Source organism: Rhinolophus sinicus, linkage group LG16, assembly GCF_036562045.2.
Source record: "Rhinolophus sinicus isolate RSC01 linkage group LG16, ASM3656204v1, whole genome shotgun sequence".
Classification (NCBI taxonomy): Eukaryota; Metazoa; Chordata; class Mammalia; order Chiroptera; family Rhinolophidae; genus Rhinolophus; species Rhinolophus sinicus.
The window spans coordinates 28,894,186-28,914,285 of record NC_133765.1 but is presented as its reverse complement, the minus strand read 5'-3'; the positions used below and the strand labels follow the sequence as shown (position 1 = coordinate 28,914,285).

The following is a 20,100-nucleotide window of genomic DNA, read 5'->3' as shown; positions in this document are numbered from 1 at the left end:
GCAAGACAGAGAAAAGGGGAAAAAATGGGAAACCCTTTCCTCATGTGGCCACTTCCTCCACAATCCACCATCTTGACTTAACTCTCCAGAGTCCTCAGGAATTTGCTGTTTATGTTTTGTCCAGAGGTTTTGGTTGTAGTCGGCAGAAGACAGGCAGTTTGGGGCTTACTCCATCTTGGCCAGAATAGAACTCCCACTTTCTTTTCAGTGGTTTAAATAAACGCCATAGTTGGCAGTAGAGGGCTGTGGTAAACGAGGCCCCTTCCCATTCTGTAGCTCTCGGTCTTCTCATCTGTGATCTGCTCACGCTCTTCTGATGAATTCAGCAGTCTAGAATGGAGACGCTTATTAGGGGTCTGCTGGGAAGAATCAAAATAAGAATGGGGGGTAAGGGCGTATGTCAGCTTGTCAGTGGGTTGCCAAGTCAGCATTCACTGTACCAGAAAGTCCCGCTGCTTTTCCCCCCATAATATCAAGTTCATTTTTAACATTGTTAGCAGCTTTATTGAGATAAAATTCACATACCTACAATTCACCAATGTAAATTGTACAATTCAATGTAAAATTCATGAGGTTGTACAAGTTAATTTTAGAACATTTTCATCACTCCAAAGAGAAACCGTGTACCCATTAGTAGTGACTCTCCATTTCCTCCCAACCCTTCCAGCTCTAGGCAATCACTGATCTACTTTTAGTCTCTAGGGATCTGTCTGTTTGGGACATTTCATAGAAGCGGAATTGCCACCGTTTGTGACTGGCGTCTTCACTTAGCATAGTGTTTTTAAGATAAACCTGTATTGCAGTATGGATCACTACTCCATTCCTTTTTGTAGCCAAATAATATTCCATTGTATGAATATGCCCCATTTATTTATTCATCTGTTAATGAACATTTGGGTTGTTTACATTTATTTACTATTGTGAATACTGATCATTCAAGTACAAGTTTTATGTAGCTGCGTGTTTTCAGTTCTCTTGGAGATATATATATATATATATATATATATATATAGATAGATATAGATATAGATATAGATATAGATATAGATATAGATATAGATATATATAATGTATATACCTAGGAATAGAATTGCATGGTAACATTATTTGAGGACCTGCCAGACTCTTTTCTGAAGTGGCCTTGCCGTTTCACACTCCCACCAGCAGTGCATAAGGGTTCTAATCTCTCCACATCCTCACTAGTATCTGTTATCCTACTGTCTCTGACTTGAGCTGTCCTAATGGTTGTCCTAAGTGGTGCCTCCTTGTGGTTTGGTTTCCATTCCCCTGACGGCTAAGGGCGCTGAACGTCCTTTCATGTGCTTTTTGGACTCTTTGGAGAAATGTCTATTCAGATCCTTGGCCTATTTTTTAATTGGGTTGTCTTCTTATTTATTGAGTTGTAAGAGTGCTTTATATATTCCAGATACCAACCCCCAGATATGATTTATAAATACTTTCTCCCATTCTGTGGGTTGTCTTTTCACTCTTTTGATGGTATCCTTTGAGGCACAAAAGTTTTTACTTTTGATGAAGTTCAATTTATCTCTTTGTCACTTGTCCTGATGGTATCGTATTGAAGAAGCCATTTCCTAGCCCAGGGTCACAAAGATTTACCCCGATGTTTTCTTCTAAGAATTTTTAAGGTTTTGGCTGTTACAATGAGGTCACAATACATTTGGAGTTCATTTTTGTATATGGTGTGAGGTGGAAGTCCAGCCTCATTCTTTCGCATGTGGATATACCCCTGTCCTAGCGTCATCTGTTGAAAAAACTATTCTTTCCTCATTGAATTGTCTTGGTACCATTGTTGAAAATCAATTGGCCATAAAATCGAGGGGTTATTCTAGGTATACTCATCTGATTAAAATTTAAAAGGATATTAAAGTAAGCTAAATGTTTCCGTGTTTTCACTTTGGGATCATGTGCCTTATTAGCTTGGTGTTATATAAAGCCTCACACCCACACGTAGTGTCATGGGCTGGCTTGTTATGGACGCAGAATGTTCGATCGAGCAGAGCTGGCCCGTGAGGAAACAGGTCCAGGAAGGTTGAGTGATCAGTCTGAGGGCTTTATTACCCTTTATGGGCAATATACAGAGCACAGCCTCGTTGGATTGAGCTGGGCTGCTTTTCTAGTTGCTGTTTCAAATGAATCATTCGTTAAAGGCCATCATCAGTGCTATATAGATAAAGCTATTGATTTTGGCCTATAAGATTATATTTAAAATCCTCTTTAAAACCTAGGTCCGGTGAGACAAAACAGAATCTTGTATTGATTTCTTTAAAAAAAAAAATACTAGTTTTCTTGATTAATTTGGTCATTTTATTAAAAAGCCTATGTTTTAATGCCTTCTTGCTTGTTCCCTTTATTTTCTGGATAGAAATAGAGCTGAAGGTCAGGTCCCTCTTAATGAAACTGCCGGGCCAGAGTCGGAATAGGCTTCATCTTCACCACCAAGTGCAGTTTCCTGTTATTATATGGGACGATTTAATCCAAAGCAGTGGGAAGCGAGCCCTGAGTTGTGACCCCCAATCAAAGAGTCTTAGCACTTAGTTCTTGCCCTGACAAATATAAAGTTGTGGTGTGCTTCTGCTTCTGCTGCCTGCTGTTAGAGAGAGAGTGAGTGGGGCGTAAATGTTGTATCTGCTCCATCTGCAAGTGTTATAATAAGTTATTCAAAGCTCTTAGCACAGGACCAACCAGAGCGTGCCTCCCTCTCCGTTCCAGCACGTTTTCCTGCCCATCAGATGGATGCTCCTCTGTTGGAGTCTTTGGAAGGTTCTGGTGTCTTTTGTTTTAATTGGCGGGCTAGAGCCGACTCCTATGGTGCGATTTTCATTAGAGAGGGGCTGAAGAGAGGGAGTGTTGGAACAGCCCTCCAAACCCAACCATGAATATTAAACATAATACAATTACAGCTTTCGGACCAATTATTTTTCTTTTCAACGGGCGAAGTTGATGAAATACTCGCTACGATAGGGATTCACAGTACCTACCATTGGCGGCTTTTTGTCCCTGGAATCAGTTGTCTTGGCATACTTTGGGGCCCATTTGCTGTGCTACCTGTTTCCCAGTGCTGAGTATTTGATTTGCGTGCTGAGGATACAGGCCTTGCCAGGGTATGCTGCGGTTCAGGTTGGTGCCGCATGCTGTCAGACGTTCCAGGCAGACACAGGTCCGTAATGCGAATTCACACGCTCATGTGGGCTTCGCACACTGGTGTTTGCAGTTTCTGTCTATCGACCAGAAACCCGAGTGATGTCTCTCGAAGGAGATGCCATATACATGCTTTTCCTTTTTCCTATGGGGACAAGTTCGAGTCTGTTTTTGTCCCATTTTTGTTTTCCTTGGTTGTACAAAACACACAAATGCTGCATCTTTTGGTATATTTGTTTATTTTGTTTGGAGCCATCCATGCTGGTGTCTAAATACAATAGGAAAACAGATGGCAAACTTTGAACTTCTGGACCAAATTTGTGTTTGCCTTTGTCTCCTTAGCAGCCAAACTGTAAATTATAGAGTATAAATATTCAACAGAGGAGCTCTTTATGAAAATCACCACAGCAGAATAGACCCTTATTAACCAAATATGTGCTGAAAAGTACTTGGACTAAAATTTTCTTTTTCCCCGTCCGTTTCAAGTTCCCATCAGTCAGCAGTGCGGCCGTCATAGCTACAGGCAGAGTTGCTTTTACAGCATCGATACCTGCTCTCCCTTCTCTTTTCCTCAGATGCCGAAAGAGAAGTGTGTCTGCGCACTAACAGAAGACCTGGGTTTGCCAGGTTCTCTCTGCACCTCTCTAGTCCTCGCTCCCTCATGGGAAATGAGGGCTTGGACAGCATGTGATAGTAATAGAGCCCTTCCTTAATATGGTTCACCTGGCTGCTTACCTGGTCTCACTGGGAAGAATTCATGGATCTTTCCTTTGTGCTCTAAGATGACATATTTCTAAAATGCTGTTTTCTTTAACACAGAGCACATGTATGGGAGTGTCTGAGGTATGTGTACAGTTTAACAAGTAACAGAATACCTGTGCACGTACCGCCCAGCTTAGGAAAGAGCGTGGCCAGTGCCTCTGAAGCCCCCAGGTACCCCTCCCCATCAGGAGTGAGTTCTTGTTCCTTAAAAAACACGGCAGTGTCTAGAATAAAAGGTAAAAGCTGCCTTTATTCCCCTCATTCTTCAATTGCTATTCTTCCCCAAGGTAACTGCTGTTACCAAATCAAGTACGGTGTTTCCCCAAAAATAAGACCTAACCAGAAAACAAGCCCTAGCATGATTTTTCAGGTTGCCATCCCCTGAACATAAGCCCTAATGCATTTTTTGGAGCAAAAATTAATATAAGACCTGGTCTTGTTTTCGCGGAAACATGGTATGGCCTTCCAGAATTTTTTCTTCAATTTTTTTCAGTTTTACTTAAACAGGTAACCTACACATTGAAAACTGAATTCAAAAGCACAAAGACAGATATAGGGAGGAGCTGGACTTCTGGGACTTCTCTTCCCAAGAAGCCTTGTCACCTTCCTCCGCTGCAGTTGCTGGTTAGCGTCCTCCAGGGGTGTACGCCCCCACCTGTCACCGGCTGGCCCCTCGGGTCTGCTCTCAGAGCAGCGTCTTGGTGACGGCCGCCTGTCGTATGTGCAGATCTGCCTCATTCTCTAACGGCTGCTCGGGCTTCCACTGTGGGATGTAGCATAAGTGCTTTAACTAGCACTCGATTGATGGAACTAGTTAATTGTGCCATCCAGATGCATGACAACTTAAATGTTGTTTCTAATTTTTCCTGGCAGTCTAATTATTGTTCCTTCATAGGGAATGTCTTTTTTCTTTAGGTTGCTTTTAAGACTTCTTTTGACCTTTGCATTTTCCCACTTTATTACGATACGCTCAGGTACAGATTTCTATTTATTCTGATTAGTGGTCATTGAGTGTGAGTACGCATGTCTTTCATCAATGGTGGAAACAGTGAACTATTTGAATATTGCTTCTCTGCCATACTCTATTTTTTCCTTCTGGGACTTCTTTTGAACATATGCTGAACTGTCCCCTTCTTCCTATCTCTTAACCCCTCATTCACATTTTTCATGTCAATGAAAGGACCTGAGAGTTCTACCAAATGTATCTTTGCTGGGTAGACACGTGGCAAGTGTTGTATTGCATTGTAGTTTTATTTCGTAATTTCTCATTACCAGTGAACTTGAACATCTTACACATGTTTAAAAGCCCTTAGCATTTTTTTTTCTGTGAACTGTTTTTTCTTATCTTTACTCTCTTTTTAATATTGGATTCAGTCCTTACTATCGATTTCAATGAATTTTTTTTAAAAGAAATTAGCCAGTCCATTCTGTTGCCAACATTTTCTCCAGTTTATCATTTGCCTTATGATTTTTTTTCCCCCTGATGTGGGAAAAACTTAAACAGTTTTATATAGTTAGTTACCCATATTTTCCTTTTTGACTGCTGTGTTTTTTCGTTTTGTTTTTTTATGTTTAGAAAGGCCTTATCCCTAGTCTGAATATTTAGAGTTTAATTATGTTTAACTTTTTGTTTAACTCTTTGAGCTATCTATAATTTATTTTGATATAATGTACATGGTAGAACTCTAAGATGAGAAAGTTATTATACGGTATTTTGCCTTTAATTGCTATTACAAGTGGGGTCTTCGGTTACACTTTTAAAACTAGTGGTTGTTTGTACCTAAGACAGCAATTAATGTTGACATTAATTTACATTTGATTCTGAACTACCTTGGATTGTCATCTCTAGTGATAAATTTATCTACCTCTCATTTTCTTTCAGTTATATCTAATTTTTAAAAACAATGAAATAATAGTAGTAAAAATAGATCACTATTTTTTAAAGACTTTTCATGAGGAATAAGTGTTATACTTCATCAAATTTTCTTTCAGCATCCATGGAAGTTGCCATGTGTTTGTTACAATAATGTGAATTATACTGATACCCTAAATGGATTCCTCTTGTTTGCAGAGTATTGCTATGGATTCTATTAGTTAATGTTTTATTCAGGTCTTAGGCTTGATACAGATCTGTAACTGTCATTCATCGCGCTGTCATTATCAGTATCTTGGTACTAGAATGCTGGCTGTATGCAGAGTTTGGAAGTGTTGGCCCTTTCTGTGGAGCAGTGGCCACAGCCCTGGGGTGGCTGTTCCTTCCAGGCTGGGCCGGTTTCACTGGTTCTTTTTTTTGCAGGCACAGTTGTTGCTCGACAGCTTTCCAAGTTTGTGATTTTACCTATTTGGCTTTTCTGTCCCTAAGGGGGTCAGTTTTGGTAATTCTTATTTTCCTAGAAAGTCATTTATTCATCTATGAGTACATTTTCATATTTGGAGATTTAAAATACCTCAAGAAATAGAAAACCCGAGTAGATTATAATGACTAAAGAAACTGAGTTACTAAAAGCAGCGGGAGTGGGGCCGGGGGATGCTACCTGCGAAAAAGAAATTAGGTCCATGTAGGTTTTTTGTTTTTTCCTGGCAAGTTTGCCCAGTGAGTGAACTAGAGCCTTCATCATTGTAGAGTACTCTCATCGAGTGCTTTTTGCTCCGAAATCCCTTTCCCGGTATTAAAATGATCATCTCTCTTCCTTGTCACCGCAAACATGCCTTTTGTGTGTAGCATATAATGAGTTTTGCTTTGTGACCCATTGGAAGCACTTTTCGTTAATAGGTGGGTTTGTCCTGTGTGCATCTGTTGACCCAACACTCACGTTGGGTCTTCAGCCATCTGTTTCCTTGCACTACATTCAGCATTTGTTTTACACGTTCCTACTACACGGCCTGTGGGCTGGCGCCTCACAGGTCTTCGGGATTTTGCTATTTCACTTTCTTTCAGAGAGTATCCATGGGTAGTTCACTTTGAGTCCTTTTCTGTTAAAAGAAAACAAAAACAGACTCTTAATTATGCCTTCAAATTTGGTGAGCTAAGGTACAGAATTTTCGGTTTAAAGTAATTTTCTCTCTGAGCTCTGAAGAGTGGGTTTGTGGGTGCATGTATCTATAACTAAGAGGTTAGGGCAGGGAACATGGTTCAGCTAGTTCCTTCTCACCACATTTTTTTGTGTGAAGCACGTTTTTGGTCACATTTAACGCATTAGCATTGTGTGCCCAGCTCCCCAGCTAAATGGTGGGGGGCCTTTTCCTTTTTGACATATAGCACAGCGTCTGTTCACTTCCCCTGTACATAAATTTTGCCACATTCAATTTTAGCTCTTGTGGCTTATTTCAGCAACTAAGTATGTTAGTGTTTCTGGTGGATAAGAGATTGCTGTTACACTTAGTCAACTATAGGTGCTCACTTTCCAGATTTCAATAAGATGGTGATACCTTACAAAGCTGAGTTAAATACGTGAAAAGTGTCATTTTCCCAACCAGGTAAGGGTTTGGGCTGCAGACAGGAGTAGCTGGTTTACCTCTTGCTCTTACCAGAATATTATACCACCAGCAACATTTCCGTGCTGAGAGTTAAACTCGCCATGTGGACAGCCTTCACAGGCTGACGCCATGAGGGGCACAGTACCAGTCAGATGTCAGCGTCCCTCTCCGTGGATTTGTCCCCAGAACAGGTGTCTCCCCTGTTGAGCAGATAAAGTGAGCGACAGGGCAGCTAAGTGATTTGTCCTGAGTCTCTCTTCTGTGTGCTATTAAATCATTCTGATTCAACAGTCATGGATACTCTAAACTACAGTGGTACCTCGGTTTTCGAATGTCTCCATTGACGAACATTTTGGTTTATGAACGCCGTAAACCCGGAAATAAATGCTTCGGTTTTTTAACACAACTCAGAAATCGAACATGTCACATGGCTTCTGCTGAGTGCAAGATCCTGAGGCCTAGCTGTCGGCTGTTTTCCAACGTTTCAGAACTCATGGATTACGTTAGAAAACCGAGGTACCACTGTAGTTCGTTGCTATCGCCTCCTGGCTTCCTATGACAGTCTACTAAGAAGGAGATAACGTTTTACATCAGCATTTGGTTGTTTGCAACCGGAAGGGTTTCATATTCTTTGTTTTCATAGGCTTGTTGTGCACAGAGCAGCACAGCTGAGGAGGAAGCTGTCATCTCCGGCTTTACATCTAACCCCTGTGCTCGTTGGCCTTCCAGGGTGAGGATCCATGACCTGCGCACTGACAAAATCGCCTTGTCACTCTCTGCCCACCAACTTGGAGTCTCTGCAGTCCAGATGGACGACTGGAAGATCGTCAGTGGAGGCGAGGAGGGCCTGGTCTCCGTGTGGGATTACCGGATGAACCAGAAGCTGTGGGAGGTACATTCCAGGTAAGGCTGTTTCGCGGTGTTTTCAGTAATCACAGTATTGCTAATGCTGGTGAACCGCTGAGACGTGCTATCATCCATCCTCACCATAACCCCTCGAGCTGGCTGCTGGCATCTCCATTTTCCAGATGAGGAAACCGAGGCTCAGAAATGGAGCTGGTCATTAGAGAGACATTTCCTGTCTTACATTGTTCAAAGTGCTGTAATTCATACCCAGCTCAGGTACAGACCGTATGGGACTCCCCCATTGAGGTGCAGGTGTGCTGCAGGCCCCCCTCCCACAGGTGGCAGGCAGGGCTGGCCCAGGCCCACCTTCTTCCACTTCAAAACGTCTTGACCTGCATGATGTGATTTTCTGCCCATTTCTTGGACTTTCCTTACACTGTTTAGAAGGGCACTTAGTACTCAAAGTGCTTAGGCTTGGATCAGCTGTAGCTGACCTCAGGTCACCCCCACCTTACCCATGTCACCTGACAGGCCTCCAGTGGGGAACCCTGCTCTTGAGGCAGGTGCCCCCCCTCCACTGTAACGATGTTCTGGGGCCAGCCAACTGTGAGCATAATAAAGGAGGGCATACCAAGGTGGCAGGGTCGGTAAGTGTGACCTGAGACGTATCCCCACTCAAACCATGCTAAAACAGACCTATGAGAAGACAGCACAGTCTCCATTTTAAGCGCAGGGTCAAGTACAAGAGGTGGCAAGGTTCAAAGAAGACTGTGGTTTCTTCCATGCAGGGCAGTGCTAGCGAGTGCCTCAGCCAGCCACGTTTATCCGTCCAGAGCCCTGGATGAAGTCTACACCACCAGGCCCCTTCCTGTCCCGTCCAGCCCTGCCCAGCACCCTGTCACCCTGTCTTACTTGGCCCACTGCGGCATACGCCCTTTTTCTGACCTCTGTGGTGATGCACAGCATTGCCACCAGGTGGCGCCAAATGGCAACTAAAACTCCCACACGGAGTCCCAGAAATGTTTGCCTTTAAGGAAACCCTTCTATTTAAAAAAGCTGGCTCAACCTGGCCCCTAGGACAGCTCCTGACCCGGGGACTGCCACCAGCCCCTCTCCCAGTTCCCATCAGCAGCGCGTTTAGTTCACTAGGCCTGCACTCCAGCAGATCTCGTTTTTCTCTCCCTGAAAAGCTGCATGCCTGTGGATGAGTCATTCAGGTGAAGCTAGGGTAAGTAAGGTCTTCCCAGAACTGTCGTCCTGTCCCAGCATTTGCCTCCCTAACTCATTTGTGAATGCACATCAGTTGTTACCACCAGTTAGTGGCTTGTCCCGCACGCGGGCACCGTTTCCACCAGAACAAGGCTGATGCTCCCTCTTCGGTCTCCTGCTCAGGATCCATGAGCTCTCTCAGGTTCTCGCCTGTCACTCCGCGGCTGTGACCCTCTTCTGAGCTCCAGGCCAGCTGTCACTTGGTCAGTTTCCTGTCCGGCCCCACTTTAGCCTCTTCTGCCAAACTCCAGGTCCTCCCACCCCTCCTCCAGCAGCTCTCACTTGTGTGCCCCTTCCTCTCCCTGGTTCCATCAGTCAGCCAGGTGCAAGCTGGGGACTGAGTCCTAGTCTTTCCCTTCTGTCTTCCTTGAGTCTTCTTCACACCTGCCCTTTGCTTTCCAGTCCTCCTGCCTCCCTGGGCTCCTTGCAAAGCCCCCCAACAACACTGTCCTCCAGCTGCTGCTGCAAACCCTGGACTGACAGTGCTCAGCTCCCCTTCACTCTCATTACTCTCTTGAGAGTCCTCTGCTCTGGCCACGAAGCCCGCGCCCGGCCGGCCCTGTCTGAACAGACTCTCCCCCCTCTGCCACCCTGTGGTCTCCTGTTCCTCCTCCCCAGTGCCAAATCCTGTGTCCCATCTTTGTGGCTTGTGACATCTCTCATGCTCTGGAAACATGGGCTGTGTTTTGTGGGAACATACCTTACTTTCTTTAACTAGTTGGGCAGTTCTCTGGTGGCAGCGTCTGCTTGCATTGGACATCTTCTTCATCCTGAGTCTCCTGGCTCCGTGCTGTGATCATAGTAGGCACTGGATACAAGTTTCTGGAATGAGCAAAAAACCTTCACTGCGTAGATTTCAAGCAACTTCATTCCAAGATTTTCTGAGTGTGCTTTTACAACCCAGCATGCATGTGTCACATGTAGCCCTGACTTTAGGTCTAGGGGACCTTCTGTGGATCACCACTAATTAGCCTGCGCGTGGGGACCTGGCTTGGAGAGCTAGAGTGACTTGTCCAAGGCCAGCGGGGCGGGTCAGGAAGGGAGCTGTTCTCTACGGCGTGCTGCCTGCCGAGTTTATCCTTTTATGTCCAAAACACACCACGTTGTTGGGACGGTTGGCCAGAATGCATAAGGGGTGTTTGGACTTGTTCAGAGTGGTGCCCAGAGTGTGGCCTGGCTCAAACGAGCTTTGGGAACCCAGGCAAGACAGCCCCTCTGGGGTCCCCGTTTCCTCCTCTGTAAACGAAATGCCTGGTGTAGAGGGTTTGGAGTCCCTTGCGGCCAATGCAGGAGGTGCTCGTTGCGGTGGGACTTCCCTTTACGAGCGTCCTCTCTCCCCTGTGTTCCAGACACCCCGTCCGTCACATCGCCTTCAGCAGCCACAGCCTCATCACGGCCAACGTGCCCTACGAAAAGGTGGTGCGCAACTCCGACCTGGACGGCTTCGCCACGCACAGGAGGTCAGTGGGCGGGGCTGGCCTGGTAGCTGTTCAGAAAATTCAGTTCAGTTTGATTTTAGTCATAGAACCCACCGTGCCCTTGTTCCCTATGGACATGCTCTCAGACACAGCGAAATACAGACGCAGTAGAGGGAGTGATGTAGCAAATCACACGTGCTGAGTGCCTGGGTCAGTGTTTGCCCCAGTAGCTCCCACTTCTGCAGGACGACTGCATGGGGTGGGGACACAGAAAGCGGGGCTGACCATATGTGCTGAGAGCCCGTCAGAGGGCTGAGGGACCTGGTGGTTAGAGTCCTCGTCACAGTGGTGGAGCCCTAGCCTCACTCACACTTGAGTCCCCAGTCTGCTGGGTGACTCAGGGTCCTTTTCTTATTAGACTCTTGGCCTGGCTTCTGAGCAGCCGCTTTGGGAGGTGCCTCGCCTCTCAGCACATAATTCCCTCCATCACACTTGTCTGCCTGCCTGTTTAGCTCTAGTCCCAGAATTTTGAGTATCAGATACACTGGGCCCAAAGGACACCTCTGTTACAGTGAGTCGCTCTCCTGTCTCACGGAGATGCCTGCTGCAAAGGCAGAAGCCCCAGGGGCAAGGCCGGCCCTGCCCACTGACCCTGTGGCCATCTCGCTGCTCTCCCCAGACACCGGGGGCTGATCCACGCCTACGAGTTCGCAGTGGACCAGCTGGCCTTTCAGAGTGCCCTTCCCGTCTGCCGTTCATCCTGTGACACCATGGCGGGCCACAACTACGACCTCGCGCTTGCTTTTCCCTACGACGGCATTTAGGGAGCAGCCTCATCTGGGAGCGGGGAGAAAATGGCAAGAACCAGCTCTACAGCCCTGAAAACAGAGGCGTGCTGCACCAGGTTTTAAACGTACCCCCACATTCCTGAACTGCCTTCGCTTTTCTCTCGAGGCCTGCGGGCAGCTGCAGTTTGTCAGGCCTCGCTCATGGCTCTGTGCCCCATCAGACACTGATGACTCAGAGAGATACCTCCTTCCCCCGCTACACACACATACACACACACACATACAGACACACGCCTCGCCCTGAATCCACCCCCTACCTGTCTCAGGTGACACCCCCAGCCATCCTTCTGGCTCCTCGGGCCCAGTGGGGCTCCCTTCTCTCCTGGATGCCTTGTGGGTCACCGACAGCACCATGTACACTACAGGGCAGGGCTGCAGCTCCACCTGAGGCCCAGCATTGTCACTGTGAATAGGCCCTTCTGGGCCCTGCCCGGCCTCCCGGCCACCTTTCCATTCTCCACACCTTTTCCTCTTTGGGGCCTTTGGATGTGCTGGTGTCTGAGTCTACAAGGCCCCAACGCCCACGCATTCTTTGGACCTGAGATCAAGTATTCACTCAGAGTGGTCTCTGACCCCCCCCGACCCCCCACCCCAGTGTAAACCTGCAGTAGCACTACCTTCTCCTCAGAGCTTCTACCACAGTTTATAATTATATATTTATACCATTATTTCATTCATGACTATTTTGCTTACTATGGTGTCTACAACGTGTGATCCAAAGTATATATTTTCTACATATTCATTGGCTAAACAGCCATCTTCTACAAGGAGTGAGTAGGGGAAGAGCTATCAGAGGAACCATCACGTTAAACCACTAAGAGAAAGCAGGACAACACTAGAGAACTGTTCAGTTTGATAAATAGCTTCCATTTCCAAAGGATTCAGAGGGCAAACCATTGCATTCCTCGAGATTTAGTGTTCCCAGCAGCAGCCACCTAATACACCTTTAGAATATCAAAGCAGAAACAGAACTACAAAGAGAAACAAAGTCCATGCTCATAGTGGGTAAGCAACAGATCAAATCAGTAAAAATATTTAAGCATCAGAAGGATTTACTTAATTTACAAGCTTGATCCAACAGCTGTATATAGAATTTTGTAACTTTTCAAATACCTGTAGACCATGCACAAAAGATGACCATGTATGAAGACCACCAAAAAAATCCCAGATTGCACAAAGTTTGATATGTACAGGCCAGATTCAGTGACCTCCCTGCCCCCCAGCCCTCAATGCACTAAAAGTAGAAATCAACAAAAAGCTAAATATGGAAACAAAAAACACCTACCTGCAAATGCCAAACACTCCTGAATTAAAGAGGGAAATCAAAATGGAAAATAGGCACTCTCTATCTCTAGACCAGGGTGACAGTGAAAGCACAAAACCCAGAACAGGACTGGGAGAAACAGTAAGCTGTCAGCTCAGAGAGCTTGGAAAGGTAACAGTGATCCCCAAGAAGGTAGAAGGAAGGAGTTAAAGGATAAAAAACACACGAGTGAAGTAGAAAACCAACCAACAGTCACGTTTCAGAAAGCCCCGCAGTTTTTTTCAAAAGACAAAATACACAATTCTTGCTCAAGTAGAAAAACAGTGGGCACAAAGGACCGCCAGGAACAGGAAAGGAGACAACTACAGACACAGAATAAGCATTTTCAGTGCGGAGACAGTGTGACTTTTCTACTGTACATGAGCATATAAAATTGGGACATGCGTGCCATCATTTGAGCCCTAGACCCCTGAGTCGTGACGGTTTTGGAAGGTTTTCCAGATTGCTTAAGATATCCAGTTGTTCAAAATCCACGTCCAGCTGGATAGGACAGAAGCGAGAGCTGCAGCACTTCTCAACCCAGGGAGCACTGCTTTCTCTCAGACTGCCCCTCTGGGGGCGGCCACACTGTCAGGGCGGCGTTCTGCTTCCTTTCAACCAAATTACTTCATACACGAAGCCAGTCTGCATTTAGCAAATGAAGTATTTAGTGTCATTGGCATATGGTGGCCTGACCCCCTGGTGACCTCGCTCTATAAGGTTTTCATCTCTCATAGTCTTAATGCAACTGGACCAAATTATTTTTCTTTTAAGAAGCAGTCCTTTCCAGTCAAATTTCATAGTTCATTTTGCTTTCCTAGCTTGGCAGCAATTTAAGATAATTGAAGAATTTAAAAGCCATCAGACCCAGAAAAATTTTACTAAAATTAAAAATAGTTTTAAACTATTCTTATTCACTGCCAGCAGCTGGTCCGGTGTAAAATGTTACAAGTGCAGGGTTCCCCCCACCCACCCAACCTGTTTATAACGTATGTCCCATTCATGAAAAATGCCTGGGTTTTGTGAAGCAGAGTTTATCGGACCCAAATCGTAATCTAAGCACACCACCCTCAGCCACTGTTTCCTGCTGTAAATTTTCCATCCTGGAAGAGAACGGCCTGATGCAGGAAGGATCAAAGTTCCTTTATTACATAAACCAACATTTACCCAGCAACAAAAAAAGTCTCGGCCCCATCTGCTCCTCCTGCCTTACCTGTCTTCCCGTTGGCTATTTTGAGAGAGCTTCTTCACAAGTTCTGAGTTGGTAGTGGATTTATCGTCTCCTTTTCTTCTTGTCGTCTTCTGCTTCTCAAATTTTTCCCCCCGATGTCTCCCCTACAGACAGAAGAGTCTCAGATACACTTTGGGGGGGGGGGGCGCATACCCCAGGCCCTACTGTCTTGTCGCAAAACATTGTATGACTTCTGCCTTCTGCTTTCTGCTTGATAATACGTCTGTGTGGGTTCTAATATTAAATTCTTAAAATTTATTTATTGCTCAAGTGATTTGTCACCTGGCACACACTTCCGCTCTCCCCCCACTCCTGCCAACGCAAACGTCACCCTGAATGGTGGCCTGGTTTTGAAGTCCACAACTGAGTAGTTTTTCCCAGAACCACCTGGGATCCCAGCCTAGGATCCCGGAAACCCACAACACTAAACATGTGAAATTGTGCATCAGGGCATTTTCTGAGAATTCCATCTCTGCCTCTCAATTGTGCTTTTCAATCCAAGCCATGCCTTGGTGCAGCCATTGCTCAGGCAAGAATTGATGTTTAAAAGATTCCAGGACGTATTACCTTCCTCTGTCAAGTAGAAACCTCAGCCTGGCTGACTGGGTTTCCACTGATCAGAGGAAATACTGAATTTCCCGAAGAGTAGAGTTTTGGTCCTTTCCGAAAGGGAAAGCTGACAATCCCCAAGATGAAGTCTTCTTCCCCCATATCCCCCTCGAGAACTAAAGGCCCCAAATTTAAGAGGCTAGTGCTTCCCACTCTATTTATGACAAACCCTGGCCACTACAAACCAACTTTGCCCAACATTATAGAGGAACGGCTTCCCCTGGTGAAGGCCCAGCCTTCTCGTGAGAGCCATCCGGTGGCGTGCCATTACGGGTGGCCCATGACTGGGCTTAGACAGGAGCCATCGCCTCCCTCCTGCCTTGGGGTCTTGGCTTTGGGGCGCAGCTGCGGCAGCCCTGCGCGTCTGGAGCTGGCCAGCCTGGGCCGCTGAGCTGAGAACCACGCTTGCCTCACCCCGCGCGACCAGGCCAGATGGTTACCTGGCGACGGCTGCAGGGGCCTGCGGTGATTTGGACAGGCTGCCTCTGATGTGCGATGGCAGATTCCCTCTCGCTGGGCTCCAGCGGGTGCCATGTGGGCGCCGACTTGCTCTCAGCCTCTGATGTGAAACGGGGGCTTCCAGCAGCAGGCTTCCAACAACACTAGGGACCTTTTCTTGCTCTAGGAAGGGAAGGGAGGGAGGGAACACTCCCCCCTCCCCGAGAGCTGAGCCTCTCATGCCCTGCCGTTTCTTCCCTTGCCCAGTGCTAGGACAAATGCTGCCTTGTCATTTCTGTAAGAGGCAGGTGACAGCAAACTGCTCCCGGACCTGCCGCTGCCCACGAAAGACCAGACCCCAGTCCCTTGCTGACTTGCCACGAGCGAGCTAGAGGGATGAGCAGCCACCATGTGACCATCAGTCTTCAGTCCTGCTGGGGCCTAAATCGTCCACCCACTGAACCCATTGGTGCTTGTTCACTGATTCTGGAAGATTCCCGAGACAAAGGCGGCCCTGGGAAACTGTGGTTAAGCCCTGGCTCCTCCCACTCAATTCTCCAAGGCCTTCCCAAGGTCACTGCGTGGGAGGACAGCTTGCAAAGCAGGTGTTTGCAGAACGCTTACCAAGGCAACTTGTAGTATTTTTAACTCTGCATCAGCCTACGTGTGTCACGGTGCTGTCTGCAGCCACTGTTTAGTTGCAGCCTTGTTAACTGCAGGCAGGTGGGACAGGTTCAACTGCTCAGTGACAAAGATCGGATCCATATGTGACCCGTCTCCCATTAGCAAAGCACAAAAAGAACTCTCCAGTCCCTTGGACCAGAAGATAATGGAATTGTTTTGTTAAAGTCTAGCACTAATTCGTTCCCTAAGAGGGTGCTTGTCCAAAATTGGAAGCTGTTGTAATCTTACTCTGTTCCCTTATCCATAATTCATGTTTAACGTGGCTGCAGAATGTTTCCCCTGAGCTTCTCATATTAGATTTCCATTACATAGCCCTTTTGTAAACCTACCAAATTGCTGTGTTTGTGTCAAATTGCCGCATTCATCCAAAACCTGAGTTCTGGTAACTCTGCCCCGTGGTAATATGGCAGAGTAGGACAGCATCCTGCTTCTGACCTGATTCTGGGGTAACGAGCTTATGCAGAGAGAAGGGAGCCCACCCACCCTCCATCCGGCAGGCTGAGACACCATCCCTGCCACCTTCTCAACCCACAGCCTGAGGTCCCCACTGCCCTGACTTATCAGCTGCCTTCAAATATTTGACTTTGCACTGATTTCTGCCTACTTCCCTTCAGTCCCTGGTGTAATTCCTGACAGAAGGAAGGCTGTTAACAAAGGTACATGTTTGACTTAATCACGTGCCTATTTTAGAACACATTTCAGAACAAACATCACCTGCTTGCATGAGGTGCCCCATCCAGGAACCAGGGGGTTTGCTGCAGCCAGAAGGCCGCTCCTGGGCACGCCCACGAGTCCAGGAGGTAATAGGAGCCTTTTCCAGGCCACCTGCCTCCATCCTCTGCACACACCGCACTACGCAGATGGCCATCCGAAACCTGTGCCCAGAGCAGCGACCCTCAGCCTTGTTAATCAAAGGCCAGCAGTCCCGCTAGGCTGTGGGGAATTAATCCTTTTCAGGAGCAGGTTTGCACTGACTAATCGCCAAGTGCGTCACTCCCCAAATGACAGAAGGAGCAGAAGCCCCATCTCATGGATGAACACAGTGCCCTGGAGTCGGGCACGAGAGCTCCAGGTGAGACCAGCAGCTCACACTATGGTGGAAATGAGCCCGAACCCTCGCTGCCAGTCAGAGGACACCCTCAGTGACTGAACAGATGAGCTTTCTTTTGAGCTGCATAGACTGGGCTGCTGGTGAATAAATCTCACTTTAATTAGCTGTTTAAGGTAAGCCATGGCCCAAAGCTTCACAGACATCAGGCTGGCCCCCTCTGTGGCCTGAACAAGTGAAATTGTTTGATGCGTGCCCACATCTCCCCAACTCCAACTCAGGGCACAGGTGCTGGCGGAAGATTTATTTATTATTTATAAAAACACTTTACATTAATGAACTGCCTTTGTCGAGAAAAACAAAATTAAAGCAAACTGGGAGAGTCCCAAAAAATCCAGGCCCCCTCGGGCCGGCCCCGCGATCCGGCTGCTCAGGGACACCTTTGGGTCCCTCACAGGACAGACGAGGTGTGTGGGGAGGGAGATACGGTGTCACTGGAGACGCTTGCTGGACCAGAGCTAACTAGTGCCACACTGGCCGCCCAGTGACTTGCTCGATTCCTCCTGCGAGCAGCCAGGAAACCCAAGGGTGTGAGCCAGTTGCTCCCTGCAGCGGGGGAAGGCAGGGGAGCCGGGAGGGAACTCAAGCCCCACTCCGCCAATCCCGGAAGCTGCCCGGCTATCTGCTTCCTACTTTTCAGGGTTTGTCCTCCCACTAGCTTGCAGCCCCTGGAGGGCAGGAAGCAGCGAGAGGCCTTGCCCCTGACCTGCTCTGAATGTCTACACGTTTGTGGAATTACGTGCTAGTCTAAGGAGCAGAGCTCTGAAAGTGACTTCAGACTGCCCTCTTCACTTACCCTGAGATTGGGCCGCGTGGCCTCTGCCTGCCCACGGGGCAGCATCAGGGAGAATGGAGGCCTCCGTCCGCCTGGAGAAGTCCACCTCGTGAGGCCGCAGTGCCACGGTCCAGGCTGGCGATCCTCAGTCATGGCTGGGTTCCGAGGCCCGGGACCCATCCTGCCACGAGCTTACCAATGAGAGGACGCAGGCAGGCAGCCTTCTCACCGGGGAGGCCAAGCCAAACTGCCACCCTTGGGACTTCTGCCACTCACTGTCCCCTGTAACTCACCTTGCTGCTGTTTTCCTTTTGAAATTTAAATACCGACATTAACCTCATCCTGAGCAACATATTTGCTTCTGTGTGCATGAAACAGCTCTGGGAAGATGTGGAAGAAAGGGGCTAATGTGATTTGCCTGGGGGAAGGGAGAACTGGGGGCCAGGCCAAGAACAGGATGTGCCCGTCTGTACCTTTTAAAGTACGAACCCCACTGTGTGGGTCCAACAAAAGTAGTACATAGCACGCTTAATATCAAAACTATGAAATAAAAACTCAAGAATGCAAATAGCAGCAGTTCCCAGTTCTCAGGAGAACTTTCTTAGAAGGCTAGAACGGTGCCTCCCAGGCAGTGTAAATAAAGGAACCGAGCATATGGTAAACGTGACAGCCAGGAGGAGGCCTGGAACAAACAGTGACGAGCCACCACAGCCATGGCAGCACTGCGCCCCAAGTACCAGCGAGGTAAGGTCGACATGTGCCAGCTCTCTGCTGACTCACAGGCCACAGCCACCACCTGAGACGGACCACCTTGGCTTCCTGCCCCCACCACAGCCACCACAGCCAGTCCCCAATCAGAAGCTGACAACAGGTGTGGGAGATGCTTACCTGGGGCAGCCACCTCCCTGCTGTGCTGTCTCCACGTCTGCCACTAACATGGGACTGGGAGTGCTGGGCCCTGCAGCTGCCCCCCTTTCCTGCCAGGAAGGGCCATGGCACACCCATCCTGAGCACCCAGAGTGCCCCCAGGGGGGGACATCCCGGGCTGTCACTGCCGCTGGCACAGGCTCTAAATACACGGTCCCAACACAGGAACCCCACCACCCAAGTCCCAGCCTCCACGGAGCGAGGACCTGCTTCTCATTACTGCCTCGGATCAAGAAGGCAGATGAATGAATTCCCAGCACTTCTGCAGGGAAAACAGCAGACGCTTTACCAAAATAAACCAAAACCAAAGAAAAAAAAATCCCTTCTTCCAAACCAGCCTTTGAGAACAAGTTAGATAGTTAAAATGGCCGTATTACCCAAAGCAATATACAGATTTAGTGCAATCCCCATCAAAAACCCATGGTGTTTTTTAAAGAAATAGAACAAAAAAACATCAGATTTGTTTGGAACCACAAAAGACCCTGAATAGCCAAAGCAATCCTAAGAAAAAAGAACAATGCTGGAGGTATCACACTCCCTGACTTTAGTTTGTACTACAGGGCAAAAATAATCAAAACAGCATGGTATTGGCAGAAAAACAGACACGTAGACCAATGGAATAGAACTGAGAACCCAGAAATAAACCCACCTAAATATGGACGGATAATTTTTGACAAAGAAGCAAAAAACATACAATGGAGAAAAGACAGCCTCTTCAATAAATGGTGCTGGCAGAACTGGAAAGCTACGTGCAAAAGAATGAAACTGGACTTTTATCTGTCACCATGTACCAAAGTTAATTCAAAATGGATCAAAGACCTGAAACAATAAACTGCATAGAAGAAAACATAGGTACTAAACTTATGGACCTTGGCTTCAAAGAGCATTTTATGAATGTGACTCCAAAGGCAAGGAAACTAAAAGCTAAAATAAGTGAATGGGACTAGATGAAACTTAAAAGCTTCTGCACAGCAAAAGAAACCATCAGCAAAATAAAGAGGCAACCAACTGAATGGGAGAAGATTTTTGCAAACAGTGCCTCCGATAAGGTGCTAATATCCAAAATATTCAAGGAACTCATACAACTCAACAACAAAGAAACAAACAACCCAATTGGAAAATGGGCAGAGGACCTGAAGAGAGATTTCTCCAAAGAGGACATACAAATGGCAAATAGACATATGAAAAAATGCTCAACATCACTAATCATCAGAGAAATGCAAATAAAAACCACAATGAGATATCA

The 20,100-nt window shown here is 47.0% G+C and overlaps 1 protein-coding gene and 1 long non-coding RNA gene across 5 annotated transcripts in view; one reads left to right on the top strand and one right to left on the bottom strand.

Annotated features, from left to right (window-relative positions):
• Positions 1 to 14,571, top strand: part of FBXW8 (F-box and WD repeat domain containing 8) — a 108,629-nt gene extending 94,058 nt beyond the window's left edge. For 2 of the 3 annotated variants that reach the window (XM_019753955.2, XM_019753956.2), the window contains exons 9-11: positions 8,128 to 8,301; positions 10,863 to 10,973; positions 11,611 to 14,571. In XM_019753955.2, the coding sequence (XP_019609514.2) occupies positions 8,128 to 8,301; positions 10,863 to 10,973; positions 11,611 to 11,755 (430 nt within the window). In that variant the 3' untranslated portion in view covers positions 11,756 to 14,571. The other variant, XM_074321827.1, reaches the window with a different exon arrangement.
• Positions 14,323 to 19,784, bottom strand: LOC109459467 (uncharacterized). Of its 2 annotated transcripts, XR_012492774.1 has the most exons (3): positions 17,949 to 19,784; positions 15,363 to 15,543; positions 14,323 to 14,417 (listed from the first exon to the last, which is right to left on the bottom strand). It is a non-coding gene; the product is annotated as an uncharacterized LOC109459467 (long non-coding RNA). The 2 variants fall into 2 exon arrangements; XR_002139400.2 differs by having other exon boundaries at positions 15,363 to 19,784.
• Between the last annotated feature and the right edge of the window lie 316 nt (positions 19,785 to 20,100).